At 36.2% G+C, this 27,521-nt stretch overlaps 1 protein-coding gene across 13 annotated transcripts in view; it reads right to left on the bottom strand.

The window, feature by feature from the left end:
* Positions 1-468: 468 nt before the first annotated feature.
* Positions 469-27,521, bottom strand: part of CASK (calcium/calmodulin dependent serine protein kinase) — a 197,748-nt gene continuing 170,695 nt past the window's right edge. For 5 of the 13 annotated variants that reach the window (XM_061359324.1, XM_061359326.1, XM_061359335.1 and 2 more), the window contains 9 exons: positions 24,817-24,885; positions 23,432-23,467; positions 20,553-20,749; positions 19,214-19,329; positions 14,464-14,544; positions 14,292-14,372; positions 10,167-10,369; positions 7,881-7,964; positions 469-1,892 (listed from right to left, as the gene is read on the bottom strand). In XM_061359324.1, the coding sequence (XP_061215308.1) occupies positions 1,716-1,892; positions 7,881-7,964; positions 10,167-10,369; positions 14,292-14,372; positions 14,464-14,544; positions 19,214-19,329; positions 20,553-20,749; positions 23,432-23,467; positions 24,817-24,885 (1,044 nt within the window). In that variant the 3' untranslated portion in view covers positions 469-1,715. The remainder of the gene's footprint in view (positions 1,893-7,880; positions 7,965-10,166; positions 10,370-14,291; positions 14,373-14,463; positions 14,545-19,213; positions 19,330-20,552; positions 20,750-23,431; positions 23,468-24,816; positions 24,886-27,521) is intronic. The other 8 variants (XM_061359329.1, XM_061359332.1, XM_061359325.1 and 5 more) reach the window with 7 other exon arrangements.

Raw genomic sequence — 27,521 nt, 5'->3', positions numbered from 1 at the left:
TCAATTACAGCTGACAGTTCACCTCTGAGGATAAATCCTTTGAAAACACTGTATCATTTTAATATAAACTCTAAACTTCATACTACACAACAGCACAGCAACCAAGCTTTGAAGATAAATTGTTTTAAGGAACACTGCATTTCTGACACCTAAAAAGAGGTGGCAATGCTTGCTTCTGGTAGCCATTTTCAGAAAAAAAATGCAAAGCACCTGGGCCAGTAAGAGCATGAAGAAGGGAAACAAAACACCAGGTCAGCAAGTAGTTAAATTTTCTTACTTAGCTCTGCTCTTAATTCTAAATTGGTTTAACTTGTGGTTGTACAGGTGGAGCAGAGCCCCTGGACCACACTACAGGCTGTGCCCTTCCAAGGGCCTTCCCTTAATAGACTGTAAGAAACCTTTGCTTGCTGCATGAGCCGCTGACTTGTTCTTGAAACTCCCTGCAATGAAATGAAGGACCCAAAAGCATTTAATTGTTGAACACATAAAAGGAAGTATATTTAAAATAAAAAAAAAATTGGTCAGACTGTAGAGTCAATTACCATTTTTAAAGGAATTTACAGGGCTGTTGTAGATGAGTCTTTTGGAATAGTCAGTTTATCGCAATGCCTAAACTGGTTTCTTCATTGCACAGTATTTTCTTTTAAAATGTGTGCATTTTTAAACAATTACATACATATTAAAAATCAGCATTTCTTTGCTTAAACTTAATTAAAACGTTAATACTCTCAGACAACACGGATCTGAAATGGTGAAACCAGTAATTGCCCCCTCCCACCTTACAACAAATTAAATTGAGACAAAATTACAAACACATTTCACTACATGATTATTATTAATAAAAATCAGTTTTGTTTTTTTTTCTTTTTTTTTTATAAAGTTGCCCAAAATGCAAGGGATGTGCATAGGTTTACAACTTAGTCAGAATAATATTTTACTTTATTCCCTTGGGTACGTGTTCCCATGAACGGAATGTACTTTGCTGTAGATTACAGGTTTTATCAACACAGATACACCAACGGCATGAACGCTTGCAACTGTCCACATGCATTAAGAGTCAAGACCCAATTTCAGATTTCTAAAAGTTTTACAGAGTTCTTCAAAGAGACAGTATCACAATATCTGGATGTTACACAAAAGTACTTAAAAATGCTATCCTAGAAAAAAAAAAGGGCGAAAAAAGGCCTTTAAAATTTATGAATTTGTTTTGTAACCACTAGACTAATTACTTCAAATAAATAAAAGGAAAGCAAAGTATTCCAATCCATAAAATCAGACTCTAAAAAGAATGTAGTGTTCCACCCCCAAGTTAAGGTAACAGAATCATATTATTATTACTATTAAAATAGATTATAGAAAGCAGCATCTATTTTGTGCAGTTTTTAGGGGCCCTTGAAATAAAAAGCTATGATTTCCAAAAATATAACATTCCAAAGGACTGAATAATACACATATTTAAAGATACATTTTATTAAAGTTTAGGAGAAATGATTAAAAAAAAGATACTGTCTCTTTAAATTAGTGTTTGATTTTTTTCCCCCCTCCTCCTATCTATTCGGACATGACAATAATTATATTTTAGGTCACACTACATCTAGGTAGTCTCTAGGGGCCAAGACCTGTTGACACAAGGTCAATAACGAAGAGGTTTTCCGTGTATGAGGTGGTTCCCAGTAATGACAGATTTTTTTCTTTTCAATTCTCTCATGACTGGTCTAGTAGACCCAGGAGACTGGGACCCACTGTGAGGCTGTACACACAAGCTCGATGGCTTCCTCCAGGTGCCTGATAGTTTCATCAATTTCATTGTTGATAATTGTTAGGTCAAAGTAGTGTGCATATGTTCTCTGTAAGATTTCAGACTCCTTCTGCAGGCGCTGAAGAGATTCATCCTGTTTGGTGGTCGGAAAAGAAAATGGGAGAGAGAAGTTGGATCCTTTTGTACGCTTCTAAACAAGCTTTCTAACTGTTACTTACAGACAAGGAAACAGGCAAAAAAGACTTAGGGAGGTCTAGGTGGTTTAGATCTCCCACCTCAATCTATGGAAATTGCACGGGAGAAATGGCACAATTTCTCTCTTGAAGCTGACACTCAAACAGCACTCAGATATTCATATTGAGACAAAACACAAGTCTAGTGTTAACAAAGGAAGGTAGAGGATGGAAGCTTAGGAAAGCAGCACAGACATGAGCAACAGAGACTGTATATGAATAAAATGTATGAAGTGCATAAGTATGAGCACAAATTTGGCCTATGTCCAGGTAAGAACACAAGAAGCAGGGGAGGTATATTGTCAGGTATCAGCTGTTCCTGATTTTGGTAGTGTTTTCTGTTCAGCATCAGTCTTCTGGGCCTACTTCCCTTAATAGTTTTCTGATAAGGAAGTTTTCAACCCATGTTACTTTGTGGTTCCTATTTCAGAGCATGCCATTCCCAGCATCTCCTAGTGTGAGATCATGAGGAACAAACCACATAGCCCATGCTCAAGAAGGGCAGGTACAGCAGGTGCTCTCCATGGCTCAGTGTCAATGTCCTTACAAAAACAAGTGCATCCTGCTTTATGGGTGTGCTGCTGGACTCCATGCAGCCAGCAATGCTACAGTGATGATGGGCTTTGTTAGTGAGGTCTGCCTTTCTGAGAGATCAGGGTTGCAAATAGCTTCTTTCTAATGCTCTGCAGCAATTATAAGTTTGGATTTTCTTCCTGCAAATTCCCTTAGAAAAACAAACAACAAAAAACAACCAGAAGAAAAAAAAAAATTTGCTGCTTTCATGAACCTTGAAATAGCCACAGGGAAGTGACCAAGTCCATTCCATCCCATAGGTTTGGGGTGGATACGGGAAAAAAATTATATATGAACAGTATAAACTCCTGCTGCTCTGTAGTATCTTTAGGGTCATCCTACTTGATCAGTGAATTGGATATACTTCATTATAAGAGAGTTTTAGGCTGCAGGAGGTACAGACACAGTGGCTATAGCTGTTTCACAAGAAATTACTCTGGGAACAGACTTTAATCCATCTAATAAGAGATTCCCCTCCTCCCCTTTTTTTCTGTTTTAGCTTCCAAGTATTTGTAACTATAGTGACAAGTAGCTGTGGAACAGTGGCTTTCAGGTCCTCTAAAGGGAATAACCTGCATTGAGACAGTTCTCCTTCCCTATAGCGATGAAACCAGCCACTTCTGGAGAAGTTCTGTACTAAAGTTACAGTTCTGCTTCCCTCCAGAAGCTGCAGCCTCAAATGGGGGGAGGGAGGATATGTCTCCTTCACATGATAATCACTATAAATTTCATTCCAGGTTAGACAAATACTCCTCACATGCACTCTGTACAAGGGATGCTCCTTATATGGACCATTATGCATTGCCAGCGATACTAGTGCATGGAAATATAGTATCTTCTATTAAGAAATTGGACAATATGTATCAATACTAATATTAAATATTTTTGTGGAGTGTTTCATATGGCTTAGTGTCATTAAGCCAAAAACCTAGTTAGGTACATTGCCAACTTCTCATGGACTACAAAAGAGACATCAATTTATATCAGCAGAGGATCTAAACTTTTCTGCTTAAATTAACATACAAAGAAAATGAAACCATGCTTGTCAAACAGAATATTTCCAGTGCTTTAAATACATCTAGCTAAGACTTATTTTATGTTTAAAGCCAGTATTAACAAAATCATATTGCACCTATAGAAGAATTTCAGTCTCATGGCACAAGGCTAACAGTACCTGAAAACTCCCCATGAAACCTCAGAACTGTTAAGTCCTATGTAGCTGTTTAAAATGCTATTCAGATTTCCTGTGTCATCTTTACATACAAGTATGAGAATGAACTTTTCTCAGTAAAGCATCTATCTTACTGTGACTGACAATAAAAATCTTAAAAATTTATAGTGATCTTACTTTAAAAAAACCTTAACTGGTATATAAAGAAGACTGAATACTACTTTTTAGGTTGTACATACAGATGTCACAAAACTGTTTAAAAAATTGATTTTTAGTATTTTTCTTAGATTCTCCTAGATTAACTTTACTGTATTTTGGAATATCTAAATTTCCTAATCTGTTCGAAATGTAAAACATTACTTCTTTCATAAGCTTTTAGGGGCAGTAGTAAGTTTGAGAAAGGCCATTGCAGCAGTTTTCAAATAGGTTCAAACTTTCTCAAGTTTTGCAAAAAGAGATTACAGTTCTTGATTTTTGTTCTATTCTGTGACCAAATTTCATCTGTGTTTGTGTTTTGTATCTATTTGTACATTCAAAACCACATCAGACTTTGCTGTTTCCTCTGTGTAAGTCTTAAATGCATCTTTGAAGTTAACACTTCCTCAAAGTTTTTGCTGTAGTAAGATCCTCTCAATTTCTTTAAAAATTCTGAATTAAATTTTGAATAGTGAACACTTCAGATTATTCTCCAAGAAGAATATTCTCCATCATTTGTGCTCTCAATAGTGTCAAGAAAGGTATAAATTGAAATGTTCAGCCAGCTGCAGACAAACGAGTGGCCACAACTTCATTAATTCCACATTTGTGAGCAGAACATCTCTGTCTTTTCTTCTTTCCTCAGCTCTCATCTAACAGGCTAATCTTCTCTCCTCCACCGTAGGTGGGACAGAAAGCAGTGAAACATGGCTTTTATTCATGAAATCTCTCCCCTGTACATAATGGCCACAAGTAGTACCTTTAGTAACTGAGGGCTGGGTTTCTTTTTTTTTTTTTTGCCTTTAAAGTACATAGGCCAATAGCTACCACTTGTGACAGTCAAAGTACAGCCTAACAAATTACTAATATTCCCTTCTAAGGCTGTGAAGAATGCATAAACACACCATCAAGCCTTTGCCAATTTTGCTTCAACACAAAGAAATTCTCCTCAATTTAAACAGCTGGTGGACTGCACAGTTCTTGAGAAAATATACTTTTATTCCTTGGCAGTAGGAAGGGAGAATGCATAGCTAAATTTCATAAGAATTTGGCTCAATAAAGATTTACACATGGCTTAATAAAGATTTAGATCAAAAAAGTGGAGCCTGTCAACTCCTATTTGTTGCTGCCTGGGCAGTGTGAGGTAGAAAACTGCTGGAGGAAAGAGGAACTACTCCATTGTTTCCTGATATCCTCTCTTCTCTCTGTTTTAGCACAGAAATAATCTGATTTAAGCTTTCTTTGTGATAGACAGGTGGTTACACTCTGGGAGATTTCCTATATGGTTTTTATTGTTTTGGGCTTTGCGGAATTGCTCATAGTGCACTGCTGTATTCTGTTAGAAAGCATAATACTTTGTCTCCTACCTCTTGCTGTGTGGTCCTTGAATACTGAGATACTTTGTGTGGTCTGAGACAGCCTAAAGTGTCTCAAGAGAGATACTTTTAAGATCAGGCCTCTGCACTGATTTTACCACAAAGTTCAGATCTACAGCTGTAAGAGCAGAAATTTTATGCTCTAGTTTCTTTTTCACTAGTAGATGATTTTACTGCAGGTATCTGAAGTCATCATTACATTAATTTTTTATTCCAATGGCAAAAGTAACGTTTAATGGGAACAAGCATATCTACATTCTAAAACTACTGAAATAACCACGACTACCTTGTCCGCCCCTAGCTGGTACTTACAGGCAATTTTCTGCACCATTTTGGCAGCTATGTACAATTAGTACGAGTGCGGGAAAACGAAAAGAAAAGCAAAGATGATATTTAAGAAAACATAAAGGGGGAAAAAGGATAGTCATTTACAGAAGTGTTCTCAAAAAGCATAAGTAAAATAAACACAGCAGGATAAGAGGATAAACAGAAAGGGATACAAATTATGCAAATGAACCTCTTCAAAAAGGAAACATGAATGGGAAATATGGAACACACTCTCTGCCTTTGCTGCCTTGCAGGCTGCTCACACACAGACACAGTTTGCATATCTCCTTCATGCAGGCCAGTAAACCTTGGAAAATAGGATCCTGTATGTGGGTAGGGTCTGTTGCTATTATGATTTCCTGCCCCTCCCTTTCCTTAATTGATCCATAAATTAGCATGCTTTATAAGCATGGCCTCAGTTCAGCAATTCATGTGCCTGAATGAAACCCTGTTTGAAGAGACTTTAGTCACAAAAGCTTAAAATAAAGACACAGTCTTACAGCATGAATGCAAATATTTAGAACATAATACTTCTACTAATATTTCTTTGGCATGAAGTAGTTCCCCACCACTACTATAAAAGGTACATTTCTGTCCTCTTCCCAGCGTACCACAGAAAACATTTTCTGCCCTGTATGAACTGCCCCAAATTATCTCTGTATTATATCCTACAACTGGAAGATTAAAGTTAAGTACTACTGGCAGATGAGTGAGGGCAAGTAATACTATGTGGGAGCTGAGACACAGGAATGGAGGCAACAAACCCAGGCAATCAGATAATTCCGCAGGGTACCTGGCTGCCTGAACACTGCTATAAGCACAATGCTTGCCTGACACATCCTAAGAACAGTTATTTTTCTTAAGAACAGTTATTTTTTTTAACTGCTGTCATGCCATTTGCTTGCACAAAGGCAAAGTCAGTGTAGAATACAAAATTTTTGTATTTTCTCAAGATTGTACTAATTTACAGCATACATCAACACCTGCAGTTGGACAAACTATCACTTCAGTAGCATTGCAGATTGTGATGTCTTCAGATATCTTCATCTATACGCTCATGACATTTACCAGTTAGGGTATGAGTCCATAAAACACAATGAATGCTTTTTCTGGCATTGGTGCTTGTCAGAGCTTTTGTGAGATGCTTCAAAACTGACAAAAAATCAAATTTAGAGCTGAAGTAGCTCACTAACGGATCTGGTATGTGCCATGGCCAGTGCAGAGTGGCAGTACATGTCGCAGAAGGAAGTTGGAGAGAATTGGCCCCTTCAGCAACAGTGAACTTGTAGAATGCCTTAGCTGCCAGTAAAATTGCAGCTCGAGGCCAATGTTTTTCACTCTCCACTTACTATTTTAATAATCATTCAGGGTATTGGCATTTAGTGTTTGTCTTGTTCCTTATTTTCCTGCAAGCCTCTGCAGTAATGTTGCAGTTTCACGCTTACGATATTATAATTACATTTCTATAGAAACACGGATTCTGAGTTTATTTTTGCATGATCAAGGAGACATGTAGTAGACTTGGAACAGATTCATGGTCAAATCCAATTGATTAAATACCTTAATATCATGTTTTAAAAAAGGCTGAGCAGACAAAGCGTTCATATAAACACTGTTTGCCCTATTGTGAGCTCTAAATCCAGAATTGCTTGATAACATCTTTGGTATCAGTAGTAATCTGCAGAGTAGATACTCTATAAAAACAATATAAGAAATTCAGGATGTGGACCTCCATGAATACTTAACATTGTTCTAGAAGCAATTAACCCTTTAGTCAAAGCTTCCAATTCTTAGAGAACAGTCTCTGAAACTAATAAACCTATTTCTCACACGTCTGTTTGCTGCTAAAGATAAAGGTGGGATGTAAGCACAGTCACGCACATCCATTTCTTCAGTTCAGGCCAGCTGTGATTTAGTGCTAGCATTGCAAGTCAGAACTGAGTAATATGTGCTAATAATTTGTGAAGGATTTGGAAGCAGGTCTCTGGGCTAGGGAATGAAATAAAAGAATATGTATTTTTAGAATACATCGTATGGATCCTTTAACTTGAAGTTTGAATTTCAAATTAGAAAAATCTGTTACTAAACAATAAATATATCTCAATCAACTTAATAATGCTGCCAAACAACTGTCTTTCTGCCTCTCAATTTACAGACAAGGAAACAATTAAAGAGGCTTATCTGCGTATTTGAATCTCATCCTTAATTCTGTCTCTGATAAGATATTAGACTGCAATACGCCATACCTCATTAATGCCTGGGGTAATCGTAGGTGCAGCAATAAAAACAACAAAAGGAGCAAACTCTGCAGTTCTCAGGACCTTCAATGCCTGGATAAAAAAAAAATCAGATACTTTAGAAGAACCCCTCAACAATTAATGTGAAATAAGTTTAGTTGTACAATCAAAAGATATAAAATCATGATTTACCAACACTGATATTTGTTTTTAACTGAAGAAGAATCAAGACCTTCGTAATGCAGACACTTAGCTTATTGCATTATTTTACATTTTTGGTGGTTGAACTGTATATTTATCCTTAATTTAAGTGAGTTTTCAAGACAACAAAACTTTTAGCATTTTCAGAGAGGCTCCTCCCATAGAGTCTCAAAGAATAAGAATTCCATTTGCATTTAAACTGAATGATTAACAGGTAAGAAAATTTAGTTATGCCATAAATGGGGAAAAGAGCCAACTGTATTTTAGAATAAATACTGATTAGAATATAATTTTTCTACTACTTTTTCTAAGTTTCTCTACCAACTCTTCTTCATTATTATTCTCTGAAACAAATAAAAATATGATGTGACTGAAGTTTTTAAAAAGTGAGCATAGCACTAATGCAGTAAATGCAGCACCAATGCCCTGAACCAAATCTATACAAAAGAAAAGAATTATCATTAGAAGCTGACTCAGTCATAATTTACTGAGTGACACTCAGTGCTGCTACATGTAAAACTTTGGCACAGATCCAAGCTAGACTGAAGTGCAGGAAAGGAAATAAACACAGGTCAGCTGAACTCGGATGGACAAGATAAAGTAAGGCTAAAGGCCAGTCTTTTGCTCCTTCTACTTCCTGTATTTTCCAAAGTTTGTTTTCTTTAAAAAAAAGCAAACAAACAGACAATCCACAATCCATCCTTTTCCCAAGCTAAAGAGGTTTTCCTCTCTGCTGCTTGAAACTGACCTATGTATATTATCTATACCAACATCCTCGAAACAGAGAGATAAATCCCATATATGAAAGTCAATAAAACTCACATAACTAAGAGTACCTAAGGGAAAAAAGGCAAGTGGTATAAGATAACTAGGAATAAGTCCACAGACAGGCTGGTCTTAATGAGCTAAGATGGATGCATGAGGAAGCTAGTTAAGAAAGAGGTTTCCTATACACATGGTAGAGGAAGTGTACCAAAGGTGGTTATTACCAAATGTAAATACATTTTAAGAAAGATTAAAATGGCTTCTGAGAATTCTGATATTTCTGAATAATGCAAGTTGAAAAGGCTTATCAATAGAGTTTGCTTTTATTAGCTGCTCCATTTCAAGTAAGTATAAACGCTGCTCTCCCTGAGACCTGTTAAAACATGGGATTTTATTTTTCAGAACAGCACCACACCAGCGTATTATGTGAACTGCCCTAAATAATTTAGTCAGGTATCTTATTTCTGTTATGAAATTCTTAAAGAATCTGAAGTTACTGAATCCATTCACAAAAAAAGAAAGAAGGCAGCAAATTTAAACATCTGACACTGGTAACAATTTTAATTTGTCTTTCCTCCCATTTCCTGAAGTATCATAGAATAACATAAACATCATATTTGTCCATATTCATGTTGCTCCACTTAACAAAACATACAAACACATCCCTGTGAATTGAAAGTCATGACTACATGGATGTAACAAAGGAAACGTATCAGCATTCTCCACTGAAGATTTTATATGAGGAATGAACAATCTGTTAGTGTTTCTTTGAAGCCTGATTTTCCTTCCTGCCTTGTTCTGAAAAGTCTAATAGCACAACACAGAAAGGAGTTTATGAAGTAACAACACTGATCTGGTCACTGTGCAAACAGGATTAATACCGGTGATCAACCACAAATGTTTCTGACCATGCCCAATGGTGATATGGAGCCAAGAGTCAGTCAGGAGCAAGATTACCATCTATAACAGCATCAAAGAGAAATTTTTGAAGTATCTAAAACATTACTCCTAGCAGGCAATGACAATCACTTCTTTAGATACATTTCACTGGACATGATGCTAATAAAGTAAAAAGTTAGATGCTAAGTAGATTTTCAAGCTACAGTGTTTGCATACCAAGCTAAAGTATTAACTTGTTTCTGGTGTTATTCTTCTAACCAGATGATTACCAGAATTCTACTTTGCAAATTGATACCTTGGTGGTCCAGGGATTTTTGTTTCATATTGCTGTATACATTACTTATCTACTGTGCAATCAATAAAAATAAATGTATCTCAATAAGGTTGATTTGTGACGAGTGCCATTTTCATATACTTCTCAACAGTTACCTGAGGTTCTACATCAAGTATTGCAATTAGTCCCTGCTCATGGATCTTTCGTATTGTTTCCAGTTTTGTCCCATACATTGCATCCTCATGGCTGCCATATTCCAAATATTCATTGTTTGATATATCCTGCATCATTTGGTCATGTGATACAAAGTAGTAATTTTTCCCGTTTTCTTCATCTTTCTTTGGAGGTCGAGTTGTATCTGAAAATACAAAATATTTTCAGTACAAAAGCAATATTAGGCTCGTATATGGCATTTTGTTTTGTTTATCAATATTTATTTGCTGACTGATGACCTGCCAAATCACACATAGAACCATGAAGCATGAGCTTGAGGTAGGCAGAATGACAGAGGCCAGGAAAAGCAGGAGAATAAGGGATGTGGAAAAGGTAAAAATGAAAAGGTAACAGAGGAAGAACAGAAGGTCATAAATAGTCTTGACCAGGTAAAGGTTATCAGATCCTATCAGCTGCTTTCAACAGCAAAAAAGGGCAAATCCCACAGTTTTTACAGTTTCTAATCAATTCAATTAACATCTCCATTTTATCCCAGGGGCCAGTACTGGGCCCAAGCCTGTTCAATATCTTCATTAAAGATGTGGATGATGGGGCATAGTGCACCCTCAGCAAGGATGCCAGTGATAACAAAACTGGGAGGAGTGGCTGATACACCAGAGTCCTGCTGCCATCCAGAGTGACCTAGACAGGCTGGAGAAACAGGTTGACAGGAGCCTCATGAAAATCAGCAAGGGGAAGTGCCAAGTCCTGCCACTGGGAGGAACAACCCCATGCATTGGTACATGCTGGGGGCTGAGCAGCTGGAAAGCGGCTATCCAGAAAAGGCCCTGAGGGGGCTCCTGGTAGACACTCATTTAAACATGAGCCAGCAGTGTGCTCTCGTGGCAAAGAAGGGCTAAAGATATCCTGGACTGTATTAGACAAGCTATTGGAAGAATGTGGAAGAAGACAATTCTTTGCTTCTACTCAGCACTGGTAAGGCCACACAAGGGGTGCTGTGTCCAGCTCCAGGCTTCTCAGTACAAGAGACACATGGACTTACTGGACAGAGTCCATTGAAGGGCTGTTATAGAACTGGAGAATCTCTTCTATGAGGAAAGCCTGAGAAAACTGGGACTGTTCAGCATGGAGAAGACAAAGCTCAGGACGGTTATCATCAATGAGTACAAATATCCAAAGTGAAAGTGTAAAGAAGGTGGAGGCAGTCTCCTTTCAGTGGTGCTTAATGATAGGACAGGAGGTAATGGGCACACACTAAAATATGTGAGCTTCCACCTGAATGTAAGGACATCCTTTTACACTCTGAGGGTGACTGAGCACTGGCACAGGTTGCCCAGAGAGGTGATGGAGTCTCCATCCTCAGAGATATTCAAAAGCCACCTTGAGATGGTCCTGAGCAACCAGCTGTAGGTGGCCCTGCTTGAGGGAGAGGGATTGGACCAGATGATTTCCATAGGTAGGGATCTTAACAATTCTGTGCTTCTGTAGGCCATCTGCTTCTCTTTCCCACACAGGCATGCTGATATCCACTTGCTTCTCTTTCTTCTAGTATTCCCTCACAAACTGATTTTTCTCTCATATTTTTCCACTATCATATTTATATCAGTGACAAATTTCAAACATCACATCTCTTACCAATCTAATCCCGTTATCTTCCAAAAACCCTATCATAATTTCAAACAAGGTATCAAAAAATTGAGCTCATCTTCTGTTTTGAATTATACCTATTATTGTACTGAGGATTAATTAGCATATTTCAAAGATGAAAAGTTCTATAGATGTATTATAGATCATAATTATTATTTTAAGGAATTCAAGAACAATGGATTATATAAACCATATAATATCACTGTATTACTCACTGCTGCCCTAGGTCTACTGAACTTACTCTTGTAGTTCCCCCACATCCTTTTCTTTTGTAAAAAAAGTCTGTATTTTCTTTTACTTAAATTTTTGTGAGGTTTTCTTCTTCAGTGTGAAAGTGTAAGCCTAAAAAGTGGGTGAGGGCCTAATTACTTCTGGTCCAGAGAGATGAAAGCTATTTAGCAATAATGTACTTTTGAATATATTGCTTCTGCAGACCTATGTGGTAAGAGATGTATGGCCTAATAATCCTTTTAATTAAATACTATTGTATGTGACATGATTTTTATAATCAGGTTTTCAGTTGGTACATATTTTCTTTATAAAGCACTCCCCAAAACTCCACACCCAGCTTAAGGCCTATCTCAAAATATACCTATTCCTACCACAGTTCTGTAAAAGAATGCAGAAAATGCAGTAAAATCCATCCCTGAGAGCTGTAGAGGATAAACTCAATTACCTAGAGCCCACTGAAAGACAGATCAGGTTCCCACAATACTTAAAGGGTATGTGATATATTTTATATGACCTATTTATACCACTAACAACAAACTAATTTGGTCTCTAAACACCAGCATAAAGTCCTATTTCAAATGCCTTAAATGCCTGAAGTCTGAAATATACAAATAGGAATTACTAGATACAACAGAGGAGTTAGAGGAGGCCATTGCTCTTCTGGAGTGGGTCTGGAGGTCAGGTGATGTCTAAAACAAGCATTTAAACATCATACTGATGCTTAAGCACCTGAATTTCATGCTGATTTGCAGTCTAGGCTTTTTAGCCTTATATAATCAGTGAAACAATTCCAGTGCTACCACAGAGTGAACAGGAACCTAGTGTAGGCAATCTAAGGCATGGTTGTCACAGTTTAGGTGAGTCTGCTTTAATAGGTATTTCAAGGTGAAGTCACTAGTTCAGCTTCTACCTCCCCACAGCAATACAGTCAGTTCTTGAGAGAGACAGGATGAAAAGTGTGCTGTAAAGCATTTACTACTCTTTGGTTTAGCTCTTTGAAACTGAAAGCATATTTGCTGTGTTACTGTTCCCTTCCTCCCATATAATCTTGTCTGTATTGACAAGATTGTATATATATAATATATCTATAGGTACAATTTTATTGAATACTTACGGCACTGCACTTTTAAAGTATCTAACCTAGGATTTTAGTGTCTACATATAAATACTAGTGTGACAAACAGTGCAGTTTAACATTGCTGCTGGGGTGATGCAAAGTCTCATGCTTTTGAAAGGGCTACTAGATCTTTCCGTTTTCCATCTGCTGGCACTGGTCTTTGTGTAACTCCTTAGCAAGCAAGCCAGGGGAACTAGAATCAGCAGCCAACTAATCCTTTTCCGTTTCCAAATAGGTATGGAGATAAGTTCTTAAAAATAATATTTTTTTAGCAACCACAAAATCCCATAGGTAGCAAACCATGCATGTGCCATTTGAGAGTAAAGCACTAACAAGGTATAAAGAAAATAAATTAATGCACAGCAGTCATCAGTGTCACTTCTGAGGCATGTATGGTGTTTCTGAAGTCAGCCTGAAACACAGCAGACAGATTAAGCTGCTGGAACACTTTTGTTTCAGAATGCCTAGTTTGAGGAAAAAGAGTGCATCTCCAAGAGATTATGTAGTAGGATATGCAATTCCTGGATTGTATTGATAGACGTTGTCATGAAAGAAAAACACCCCAGTGTTCTTCATAACAACCCACTTGTAAACAGTAAAGTTAATTGAGTTTTCTATTTCTTATCATCATCTCTGGAAACTTGAAGTTATTTTAGTGTAGTACCAGTCCTCAAGGCTAGTCTGTGAAAAGTAATGTAAAACATCCAGATAAGGTACACATTAAAGGTTTCCTCGAAATCCAGTTTATAATTCTTCTCACGGGAACTATCCACAGTTTTAAATGTCAAGGCTGTTCCAGTCTTACCTGAACTGTAAATATAAAATTAGAACAAAAAAATGTTTTAACCTTCATTCTAAATTAACAAATCTTTGGGTTAGAGAAAGGTGTGCTTAACAAGAAGGTTTGTGAATATTAAGAAACATGCGTGGTGCTACTTACTACACTTCCCCTGAAAAAAAGAAAAGAAGAAATATACCCAGTTGTATCATAGTTCTCACCTTTAAGATAGGATTCGTCTCAGCAGAACTGAACACACATAGCAGTACAATAGGTATGTTGTCAAGGATGATACAAAGAATTTTGCAGTACACACTGAACATTGCTACTTACGAGGAATGGGGTAAGCAAATCTGTCCGGGTGTTTTGTGATGAGTGTGTTTTTTATGTGTCTTCTTCCAACACCGTGTGCACCTAATCCACAACACAAAAGTGAATGATAATATTTCCACCAGAAAAGATTCAAAACTATGCTATTGTGTTCAGAATAATAACTCAAAATTACCTAGTAAGACTAGCGTTTTCCTTTTGAATGCTGGCAGTTTTACTACTTCTTCATATGTGACGAGATCTAATTGATCAAACACTAAAACACAAAAGAAACCCCCACAGGGATAAGAAAAAAAGGCTTATTAAGGGTAATAATTAATTGTAGTACAAATTATAATTCTAGCAAGTTTTAGATTTATAATACAAAGTGAAGTATTATGGAAAATAAAAGCATTTCATTATGCAAATTTAACGAAATTGTTCATTTAAAAAAACTGTTAAAAAGCAATAAAAAAGGTACTGAAATGCTCAGGAAAGTTTGCATGTCCTTTCATGCAATATTCAGCAGACCACAAAAATTAGCTAAAATGGCATGCCATTCATGTTTGCATTGCTAAGAAATTAGAGTACTAAAGAAAAATCAGTAGACAGTGACCAACATGAATACAAGATGAGAACATCTATTTACACTAAAGATAGGAATATTTTCATAATCATGTTTTAACAAGATTTATGAGAAATGTATAGAGAAGAGTGTTGATACTTTGATGCATAGAGAAGAGTCTTAACACTTTGTGGTATTTATTGTTCAAAACTACACAACCATATTAATTGTAATTAGAGTTCTCTTTAAACACATGTGCTAGTAAAATGGACAAGCTCTTAAAACTTGTGACAGAATGAAGAATTCTAAAGGAAAGTGATGGCATTACATAAAAGGACCTCCACCATATTTAGGGAAAAATTGTAAAAGTATAATTTCAGAATTTCAACTGCAGTTGAAATTGGATGAATTCCATCATGCCCAATATTCTCAATTGCCAAGGTATACAAGGATTGACAGATCAAGTTTTGTTCATTAAAACCAGCGTATTCCTCCTGTGCCCAGTAATACATCATCTTTGGTAATTCTTGCAGAATTCTAATGAATAAAGAAGCCAGGAGGCTGACAAATACATTTATAAAAATTACAGCAGTCAGCAATTGTGAGCAGAATAACGAACGAGTTTTCAGTTCTGTATTTATGCATGCTATAAAAAGAACGGAGGAGAGACTGCATCTAAAGTATGAGATCTCTGAGTGTTTCCAAGTCCTAAGCTGGTGTATTAACCTCAATTATATCCCATCCATCTTTTAGGGTAAGTCCGGATATATCCCTCCCCCCATTTCCAAAACCCTGTAGGAAAGTAGAGGCGGAAGCTTTAGTTTGCTTGCTTCAGACATCTCCAGCCACCAAGATCAGCATTAAGACTGTGGAGTGTACCAGAAGGCACAGGGTTTTTGTACAAAAGTCCCAGTTAAAGCAGCAAAGGATTTAATTTAATGCATTTCTTTTTATAGGGCAGATTTTTCAATTCATTGGCAATCTTTTTTGATGAAGAGAAAAAGTTAACTACTTCAATTTGGTCAAACTGCAGATCAAGCCAATTGGCATACTCAGCTAAGACCTTGAAAAGATACAGATATGAAAACTTCCTAATCCATTTGAAGCAATTTGAATTTCATCCCAAAGAATCTCTTTCAACCTTTCCCCAAGCAAGAATTTAGTCATCTATTTCTTCCATTCCACACACATGGAATCATTACTACAGTCCTTTCTGCAACTTCACAATATTTAAAGTCATTAATAATTCCTTTAATATTAGAAAGAGCTAAAGATCTGCAACATGCTAAACAGTTTTACCATTCTAACCATCTAGGCCTGCAAGTATCTTTTCCCATTAAAGAAAATAAATAATTAAAAAAAATGTGAATGCTCCATCCCTGGCGGTGTTCAAGGCCAGGTTGGACAGAGCCTTGGATGACATGGTTTAGTGCGAGGTGTCCCTGCCCATGGCAGGGGGATTGGAACTAGGTGATCTTAAGGTCCTTTCTAACCCTAACTATTCTATGATTCTGAAAAAAATCAATCCTTTATTTTCTTCTTGTACAAAAACACAGCATGTTAGATAAACCCAACAAGAACAAACAACAATGATACATATTGATGCCTTCATCACAAACTAGCAGCATGGAGAAGATGTGTCTCAGTCAACATGGATTTCAGTAATGATTGTAGGGTTTTCAAATGCAAAAGAAAAATGATTAATTTTTTAATACACAAGATAAGGAATACAGGGCACATTTAAACACTGAAATTTAATGCTTCTGTGTTACTAGCTAATAAAGAAAAGGAGATCTTGAAAGGAAACAGTAAGAAGCAAATAAAGAGGCATTGTCACTTGACAGGTTACTTACATGCACAGAGGCCATTGGGAGTAAGACAGCATGAAAAATGTACAGGGGTCATTGAGATATGGCTTGTAATATATTAGTAAAATAAAAAGTATATGCACAAAATAAACTTTACCATGCAATAGTCTAAACACAAGGCAAATAAATCACATTAAGAAATGATAAACATATTTTATAAAAGCTTGGCAATTTTCTACATTATGCATAATATGAAGCAAAGTTCTAGTATATGCTAAAGACTGTTCTTTCATGAAGTCCTGCAATAACACTTCAGTAAAATAAATAAAAAAATATATCTAGATATCGCTGCAGTATATCTCTAGAGCATTTATAAAAATGTCAGTAAGACGAATAATGAAAAATAGTTATTTTTTTCCTGTGGGCTTTGGTTTAAGGCTGACTTTACAATGATATGATGCATGATTGTGAAACTGTCTCTTGAAAGACACAATAATATCAAGGATGGAGGAAAGAAAAACAGGATATTTTTCTTGTAAAGGAGAATATATTTGCATTTAATTGTAAAAAGTAAGTGAAATATTTTCCTCTACTTCACAAACTGTGCTTGATTTGCAGAATAATTTAATTTCTAGTTCCAGTAATATCCCAATATATCACAGCAAAAATCTTCACCCTCAAATCATTAGCTAGTCACACAAATCTTAGCTGACTATGGAGTATTGTACTAGATAATTTCTCAGTACCCCAGTTCAGTCTCATTCCTAAGACAAAAATAACATGGAAGTCCAAATAGACTACACACTGCTAAATGATTTATTGAATTTTATACTAAGACGTAAGGGAAATAAATTCTACTTTATTGTAAGCAGCGTTTTGACATCTTGATTAGACTTCTTAGAGCTAAATTAATCATACTTATTTTGGATCTAACAGAAGAGAAAATCTTGCTTTTATTCTGAGACAGATGCACTGATGGCTTGCAAAAGCCAGTGTTTTATATCCTACATTTAGCATTATTCCCTGCAATATTACTGGCATCACCTTTAGCACCTCAAGGACACGAAGTTCAATGAACATTTCTAAAAGAAATCGTGATTGTAATCAGTGCTTTCATTAACCTTTTGACTTCTGACGGGGAAAGGAAAGTGTCAGATGGTATTCGGAAAAGAACAGTTTTTTTAATTGTCATTATCATAATTCTTAATACTTATGTGTCAGACATTGGAACAGGCTGCCCAGGGAAGTGGTGGAATCACTGTCCTTGGAAGTGGTCAAAACCAGTGTAGATGAGGCCCTTAGTGACATGGTTTAGTGGTCAACTTGGCAGCACTGGAGTAATGGTTGGACTTGGTCTTTTCCAACCTATTTGATTCCATGATTCCATGTTTCTAATTTTTGGCAAACACTGTGCTCTGATGTAAAGTGGCTATCAGCACTGATGGTGGCAAGCACTAAGGCAAGCAAATTGTGTGACTCAAAGTGCTGTCAACCTCCAAAATGCATACCCTACATCAAGACAGGGAAGTCTAGATTTACTTCCTTTCAGGATTAGCCCCAGCTGGCAGCTGAGCACCACACAGCACACAGGGACTTAACTGATACAAAGTCTTTGAGCTAGTTTTGCTCCTGAAGTAGTGCCTGCTCCTTCTCTGGCCATCCTCTTTCCTTCACTTACTCCTTTGTAGCATGCTGTGCTTAGTCATGCTGACATTATTAACTATATACCTGCACTGTGAACTATATTAAGAAATGTATGTGCCTTAAAGAAAAAGTCTGTTTTTTTTTGTCAAGTGGTTCTTCAGTTAATCCAGTTAACAGCACAGCCACACAAAGTTATATTGCGACAACTGAAGGGAGCAGCAGTGCTGTGGGAATGTATGCTCAAAGCAACTGATAATACTTAAAAACCACTACTGTCAAAGACTTCAGGTCATAAAATCCAATTTAATCCCAACACTTTTTGTTAAGGTCATAATTAGTAAAACATGGTTTAGTGCTACTGCAATGGGTGGAAATATTAAAACAAATAGCATGTTAAACCAGCAAAAGGAAGTAAACAAGTTAAAGCTTCCAATCTGTACTTATAAAGGTTTTCAGGGCAACAAGTAATTTTATATTTAACTGTGAACACCTTAAATGTGATGGTGAATTAAGGACTATAAATGACAATTATTGTTTGACTTTCTAAGAATTTATTTGCAAATTAGTTTTAAGGAAACATAAATTCTGTAGCACTGATACACGGTGAGTTCTGATGCCACACAAAGATCGCAAGGGTAAGAAGAAATGTGAAAATAGAGATTTCTATTATTTAATTGGTGCATATATAGCCTGTATTAGGATATATTATGATGCATTTCTGTTGTTGCTTGCCTCTCACTGCTTAAGCTATATGTATAAATAGCAAAGAGGAAGCAGCATAATAATGTAATAATAATTAGAATTTTACTTATATATTCCTAAGTACCTCATTAGGTTTATGTAAAAGTTTCAGCTGAACTCTTAGTGGCAAGGTTTAGATTGTGAAAAATATAACCTGTTAAAGATACTTGTGTCTTTTTTTTTCATACCTGCATTGTGCTTTGCCAAATATTTGTCTTTGTACTGCTTTTTTTTCTTTCCAAACCAAGTACAGCTGGCTTGTTGCTCCTGTTTGGTCTTCTCCATGGCAATACAAGCAACTCGCCTGGCATATGAAGGAGAAAATTTTTTTTGGTTGCAATTACTGAGTTTTAAAAAGCCACACAGAATGAGTTAGAAAAATAAGACTTTTATAGTACAAGAGTACAGTAAAACCTTTCAAATCCTTTTATTTTTTAATGACTTAAACCCACTTTGATATAAGGAAAATCTTCTTAAGGACAGATAATTAAAGCTCACAGATCAAGTTAGCATGGGAGGAAGGGTAGCTACTAAACTGGCTGTAGACACTTTGCAGCAGATTAGACTGGAAGTGCATCAGGTCTGGAAACACCACTATGGTCTGAACTAACTACAGAGCAAGTTACGTTGTGGAACTGTTTTAAGGTTGATCTTTAGAATGAAGTATTGCAGGTGTTCCTGTTGCAATGTGTACCAGTGCTTCCCTTGTGTCAGGGCTTGCAAGGGAGGTCTTCAGATGGAATGAATGTATAGTCTACCTCTGTTTCTCTTCTAATAAAATCTCCTTTGGTCAGTCCAGGTGGCACAGGTGCTGTTAAACCCTTACAGCACTCAAATTCTTTTATGTAGCAAATCTTCATGAAATATTTTGGGCTATATATTCCATATTGATACACTTTCTTGAGTTATGACTGTGACTTTCACGGCCCAGTACTTGTTGCAGAGTTGTGCTGATAAAATATTTACTAACCAGCTTCTGCAAGAGCTTGTTCAAAGGCTCTGCATTGTTTTTTTTTGGTACTCAGTGCCATTGCTGCACATTGAATCTGTCATTCAGGAATCTTTACACTGTGATTTCTTTCTACTTTTTATTTTTCACAGGAAAAATGAAAAGGAGAGAAACCACAAAACTCCCACAATGATGTTTGTGCTTGATGCCTTGCTAACACCTTGTTCTTGCAGCACTTATGTGTAAGCAGTACCAATGCAAACACTATTTAGAACCTAAAAGAGAAATTAATTTGACCCCGTTACATAATTTGTATGTGGCCTTCAATCCTAGTTTCCTGTAGTATATCAGAAAGCACAATGTTTACTAACTGCTTATCACACTGCATGTAACCCTTACAGCTATGCATGTACAAGAAAAAAAGAAAATCAATGCCACACAAACTGAAGCAATATACACTTTTTTTTCCTGAAAAAATTAAAAACTAGACAAAACCAAGCTATACAACAATGAAAAGCACGAAACACAGAAATCAAAACAAAGCCAAATTATTTTTTATAGAAAACTTAAAGTCATACCATTCTTGAAGCTCAGGAGAAGGAATAAGACCTGCAGTACCATTTTTTGAGTTTTCAAGTTTACCCTGCCACCAGTTATGATCATCTTTGCTAATGATTTGGATAATATCCCCAACTCGGAATCTGATGCCAGCTTCTTTGCAAGGAATGAGGTCATCCTTTGCTGGATCATATTCAAATTGTGCTCTTACATATATCTGAAAAGAAAGAGTTTATAAAAGACACTGCAATATTATTACAGGTACAGTATTAAGCATAACAGGTGAAAATTTGTTCTGTGCATGTAGCTACATATACTGTTTGCAACAAGCAAAGGAAGAAACAGAATGGCAAAAGAATGAGTGACTGAGTGATAGCTGAAAATAAAACAAACCCCCCAGCAAACAATGGAGACATATGATGTTATCTTGAAAGCAGTCTTCTACATACTGCAAAATCTGACAGCAAAAATGAACACGTGTAATAAACTGATAAGAGTCCTTCAAATCACTATTGACTATCACGAAATGTTACAGACTATAAGCCAGAAGCTTACAACTGAACTGTGCTGTACTTTCCAACTGAAGTGCCATGATTTAAAAATTTGTCTGACAGGAAATTTTACTGGAGAATATAAAGGATTTAGGCTACAGTACTGATCTTTAGTATTTTGACTGGAAAATCAGTACTTTTTCCAAGACTTACCAGGAAGTCTTCTGTTGCACCTACCACATATAGTTAGTTACTTGGGGGGAGCCTAGGAATTGTCTGCATGGGTTTTTCAGTAAAAGTCTACTCACATATAAATGAAAGCTAACAATTTGAGTAAGTTATTATCAAAGGAACATTAACAGAAAGAATTCAGATTCTGTCTTGATAATTTAAAATAATATACCAATCCTTGCTTTGTATGTTAGTGAGGTCTCAACTCTAGAAAATAAAAATTGAAGTGATCTCTAGTTCTGGTTGCTAATTACAGCCCTGATGCATCCAAGGACCTTAAAACTGGAATTAATGTCGTGTCCATATGGGTAATTTCTATTGTGTATGAATTTCAAACACCATCCTATAGCATCTCAGGTGGCCGTGTTTATTCTACTGCTGATTTTCTTACTAAAAATTGACTAGATTAAAAAAAAAATACATTGCAAAGCCATCTCATTTAAACTGCAACTAACACTTTTATATTTTGCTCAAATTCTGCTTCAGAAAGAGCTGTAACTATGCAGTGTTAGCACTATTCATGGCACTTAAAAAAGTGAATTGTTATAGTAGTCCAACCTGCAACCAAACCTATGAATAGATTAATATGTAATACACTAAATCTGACCCTTGTTCTGCTGTGCATTGAGTGTGTGAGTTCAAACAAGCAACCCAACTTCTTTTAGTTACCTGAAAAATAGAATCTTTTGAAACCAATTACTTTTATGCAGTAATTGGCTTTCTATTGAGTAATCAGTAATGAACCGATCTCTTATTTCCCCTCAGCCTTATCTAATATAGTTCTAGAAATGTAAGCAGTATTTTTACCATCTAGGAACTTCCTTGCTTTTCAAGTCCCTGCTCCAGTTTAAGCCATTACCCACCATATATTGGCAGTTCATGGAATGTAACAAGAGTTTTGTACAAATAGCAATATATCTGTTATCCAAGCCCCTACAGTCTTCAAGGATTACAAGCCACCTGAGAAATATGCTGGTTCAATGGGAAAAGACTCTTGAAAAAAAACCAGGTAACTAAATGGTGTAAGTACAAGGAACACCATTATTTTGATGTTGCCTTGAACAAAGTCTCTTCTTCTGGAAAAACTCCTTAGGAGAGACAAATGAAAACCTAAGAGCTTGGAAAACTTTTCAGCTGGAAATCTCAGAAGACAACAGAAAGTCGAAAAAAACCATATAGCTATAAGCTTTAAAAATGGGAAATGAAGCAAAAGCAATCCATTCTTGTAATAGATATTCCAGCCAATTTAACCAGATGGTAGTATAAAAAGATTTTCAAAGACAACAGAACATGGAGTTAATCAACTATTTTGAATGAAACTGCAAGAGTTATTATTAAAACCCTTGCTAGATAAAGAGGCTGAATCTATGGTTCAAGATTCAGAAGCAGATTCTGGAAGGGCCATATATAAATGGAGACGTTATTGAAGATGAAATGCAAATCACTTGATGGTACGTGCTGATGTGGAGACTGCAGTAAAAAAAACCAAACAAACCAAACAAAAAATATTAAAATTGCAAAAAGAATAACAGGAAATCCTCCGAAGAGCCCTTAAGGGCTTTCCTGGAATTCTCTGAAGAGGGAAGATCTTTCTTTGGTCCATGATGACATCTGCTACCAACAGGTCAAGGGAGGTTATTGAATCTAGGCTGTAGGACTGAAAATTTAAGAGTCTCTCTTCAGACTTACTGACCATTAATAGAAACTGACCTTAATGTTTTTCTTTGAAGAGCTTTGTTAATGACTAGTTATAGACCAACTTAAGCTTTAGAATCTTTGTCAGTACAATGTTTTAAAGTATTAGACATTTGTCCTACTTGTCTCCATTTCAGCCAAAATACAAAGTTGAGCTTTCCTCTAAGATTAAAATCTGCACAGGTCACTGCACAACAGTAAGCCTATTAACGCCTTCTGAACTAAAACAACTTCTCTAGTTAAATGTAGATTGATTTTGTAACTTTCACATATACGGACACAGAAACACAAAAAGCTATTTTGAATTAGCTACAAACAAATGAGTTAAAAAGAAAAATGAAAATGAAAAAACAAAAACCAAACCCCAAATATTCCAGGCTTAAATGTTTTAGTCCAGCACATACAGAAAAAAAAAAAAGACAAGCAGGGATGTTCACTAGCAGCTAAATTTACATAAATTCCCATGGAGAATATCTATTCACCTGTCGTCCTTTTGGTTGTGTTGTCGATGGCAAGTCCTGCAGAATAAAGTCAACCCAGGAGAAGAAATTTTCATTTTACTTTTTAAGGGTATACAACACCATTTGTTAGTGATTCATACTACAGTACAGTAAATGGTAAGTCAGACAAAAGTATAAAGCATTGACCAATGTTTAGAAATATTTTTTTCCTTAAAGGAAAAATCAAACCCAGGCTGTTTAGCAGCAAGCTGAAGAAAGCAGGTAAAAAGTTTAAGCAGATAGAGAATGTGCTTTTTAATAAATAGTTCAGCATCTTCAACACAAAAGCACCAGCAAGTGAAAGAGGCTCTTTACGTGAATGCCTTTTCCACTTAACACTTAGTCTTGTTTTTAAAAGAGAAGGGTGGCTATTATAAATAGCAAAAAATTATTAAAAATGTGTAATTTAAGTAATTGTGCTGAGGAATAAGCTCATAACTACTAATCATGTTACAAATGAAATTTAATTCACAACAATTTCTTAAATTTTTCAACTATTTCAATTCTTTTTTTATTGTATCAATTAAGCACTTTACCTTGTCGCAAATAATTTCTAATAGTCAAAAGAGTAGTTACTTGGTTTGTTTTGTGGTTTTGTTTTTTTTTTAGCTAGTCCCATGAACGTATAATATTGACAGCACTGATACTGAAGAAACTTGCGTGTATCGTTACTACATTGGTCCAAACGATGACAAATGATAAAACAGGACAAATTTTAACATAAATATACTTTAGAAAAACAGCAGATCAACAGCACCTTGCTACCTGAATACATATGGAATGGAAGTACTTTGTGTTAAAGATGTGATGATAACAGCTTGGTTTGTAGTGCAGTTTAAAGCCACTTCCTTTTGCTTTTCATATTCAGGCAAGGCTCATATTTCACAAAGTATGTGCACGTACCACAACAGCAGAGGGCACACCAATTCGTTAACTCAGATAGCGGAAACCAGTACACATTCCAGATGTCTCTCAAAACACAAAACTTAAAAGCTTCTAAAATATCTTGAAATACCAACTGCACAGTTACTCCTTCTTCAAACACTGCTTCCAAGTTCAGGATGGAAACAAAACTTCCACTTTAAACCCTTGCTCGGTTTTGAGGAAAATGCTAACAATGATTTAAGGATGACTGAGTATCACATTACAGTTATTAACATTTAATTCACTGTATGGCTTTTAATGAGAAGAGTATGTTGGAAAAAAAACCCTTAAAAAAACAGAAAATGGGGAATTACATATATAATAACCCTGGTTCTACCATCAGGACAAAATATTCCACTGACCACACAATAGGTATCACAGTAATGGCAGATGAGCACCAACAAAACTTTCACACTTTCTCTGTGTGGAACTGGAAATCTTACCGAAACAGAATTGTTAGTGCTGCTATGACCATTAGCTGGGGACTGTCTGGATGTAGAGGGGGAATCTCTCTGAAATAAGACACAAGGTTCATTAACAACACAACACTATCACAGGAACACAGATATATTTAAAAGAACAGTTACATCCACAGCCTTATAACCATTTGCTTAGCTGCTTTATCTGTGAAAGTTTCCCCACTACAAACTTCGTAAGCCTGACAAGTTTTTTCATAGTTTAAGATTCAGGTTTGACATCTTGATTTATCCTTGATGTTGCCTTAGCTTTTTAATTACTGAGTATCCGGGATCTCATTGGCTGACAATGCTAAAGGCCATTGGTCATACAGGTGTCATTGTCAGAGGTAATTACCATAATCACCTGAAAGTTATATGCTGAGCAACACATTGAATAGAATGAGGCACATTTTAAAGATGCTTCTAAAATTTCTTTCAGCTGTGTGGTGGTGGTCAGTGTTGATCACTCTGTGACTTCTACTCTGTAAAACGCATCTCTCTCCAGTGCCTCAAAGACACTGAAGCTAACACCTGAGAAGGAAGCTGGATACTCTCTTCTCTCCCCTCACACATTTTACAGCGCACTGAGGGCTTTTTCCTCCAACATTCTTATAGGCTTAAATGTGTTAAACCTTGCCAAAATATATCACTTTAAAAAAAAGCCACCTCTTACGACTCAAGACTCCAGTGTGGTCCTACGCTTCAGTGAGGAGACAGCAGAGGCAGAGTGCATAGCAAGAAATTCTACAGAAAGGATAATAGGAATTTCTGACTGGGTTTTGAGAAGGCAAACGAGTAACTTGCAGAGCAATCTTTTTCACATGCCATTTTGATTGTATGGTACTAAATTCCATAAGATCAGGTAATTGAGCCACCTCTTCAGGAAATTAATTCACTCATACACTATGGGGAAAAAAAAAATATCTCATTGGCCCCCCAAAGAATATTGAAATACAATATTCCATGTCAAAGGTCAGTTTAGGAATGTCTGGTAATTTTTCATAATGCCAAGGTTAGCAGAAATAAAGGGCTATAACATTCTTCAAAGAAAACAAAGTTATCCTTGTCACATTTTGTCAATACAAACTGCCCTTTGTGAAGAAATTAAAACCCAGAATTGGAGCTAAATTGTTCATGCAACGAAGTAAGGGTTTTCTATTAATATTCTTGAGCTTAGACTAATTACATGATAGCACTCATAGCTATTTTAAAGTGTCAAAAAAAATAATAATGACAGGCCATACTTCATCTCTCTTGCTACCTGTATGCTTGATGTACAACAACCTCATCTAGGACTTCTGCACTTTTTTGTGGACTCATTAGATATGATTTCACAGAAAGTTCCATATGCAGTTGTCTAGACACTTGCTTTGATTTTCACACAGCTGAGGACAGATCTGACAATATTATGGCTCTAAAATCATTGTGGTTCAAAGTATGTAGGTCTGCATACTTCTGCTACAGGCATAAGAACAAAATGCTCATTTGCCCCCCACAACTATTTGCAACATACAATGACAGACTGGGGGAAATCAGCTCTAATTCTATCTACAAAATCACTCCAGCACAACAGGTTTAAAAGGTTCAAATGAGACCAAATAAGTAAGTTATTCATTACCGGGGAAAAAAGGAATCATTATTCCAGTATTTTTTTGGCTACAGGATTATCAGCATCACCTAGCAGCTAGGAGATACTTTTTTCAAAAAGAGCAGTGGCTTCCTTCATTTATAAGGAGAGTTTCTACTCACTACGCAATTCTGTCTCTGCCATTTTCTCACTTTCAAGAGGTGAAAAATTAATTTTATCTTTTTTTCTTTTTCTTCCTTTTTCTTTTTTTAACCTTGTTTGTTATGATCTGATAGTCAGTGATGGTTTAACAAGGGAAAGCTTTGGAAAGTGATGCAAGCACCCAAGTAATCTGGAGAAAAACAAGTTTAAAATAATGTAGAGAATGCCACCGTTTCTGTACTCTTGAAGGCTTCTCCCTTTGAAGGAAATTTTCTTGGTTTGAGAATGTTTTGATTTGTATTCCTCCAGCAATTCTCAACAGAATACAGGATATTACTCAAAGCAACTGTTCATCATAACATACTGAGGAAAATGCACATGTTAAGTGCTACTGGTGATTTCAGTACTAACTGTATGAAATTAATCTATCAAGCTAGTCAAGAGGCATATGCACGATTTTTAAATAATTAGGCAGTTCAGCCTTGATTTCAAAGGCATTAAGATTCTTAATTTCCTAAATATCAGACTCAAAAGTTAAGAGAAAAACTGCATTGTGCACAATCTAATTAAACAAAACAACCAGTAGAGAGATTCCTGTAGAATGCTAGGACTGCTTAGGACAGGACTGGAAAACTTCAGTTGTGGTTGTGAGTTTGTTTCTCCACTATATCAGAAAAAGCCCTGGTTTTCCTGGCAGGAAGAGCAGAGAAACACTTGGAGGATCCAACAGTTCTGAGTACTGTAGAAGTGTTATTGTATTTCTGCGATAACTTGACTAGAGAGAGACTTTTCAAAATTCTGAAAATACATTTCCACTTCAGACTCGCCTGAGGAACCTGCCTGGCAGTATTTTTAATACAAAGGTAAAAAAGTTTTAAGACTATAAAAGTCTTATAATCTGAACACTAATGGAAACATTGTAAGGCTAAAGGAAAAAATCCATGCCGGTTATCACCAGACA

Source organism: Neopsephotus bourkii, unplaced genomic scaffold, assembly GCF_033783945.1.
Source record: "Neopsephotus bourkii isolate Nb327-2 ecotype Australia unplaced genomic scaffold, CSIRO-AGI_Nbou_v1 NB_962, whole genome shotgun sequence".
In the NCBI taxonomy this organism is placed as follows: Eukaryota; Metazoa; Chordata; class Aves; order Psittaciformes; family Psittacidae; genus Neopsephotus; species Neopsephotus bourkii.
The sequence above is the reverse complement of the archived record's forward strand: the minus strand, read 5'-3'. Positions and strand labels throughout refer to the sequence as shown.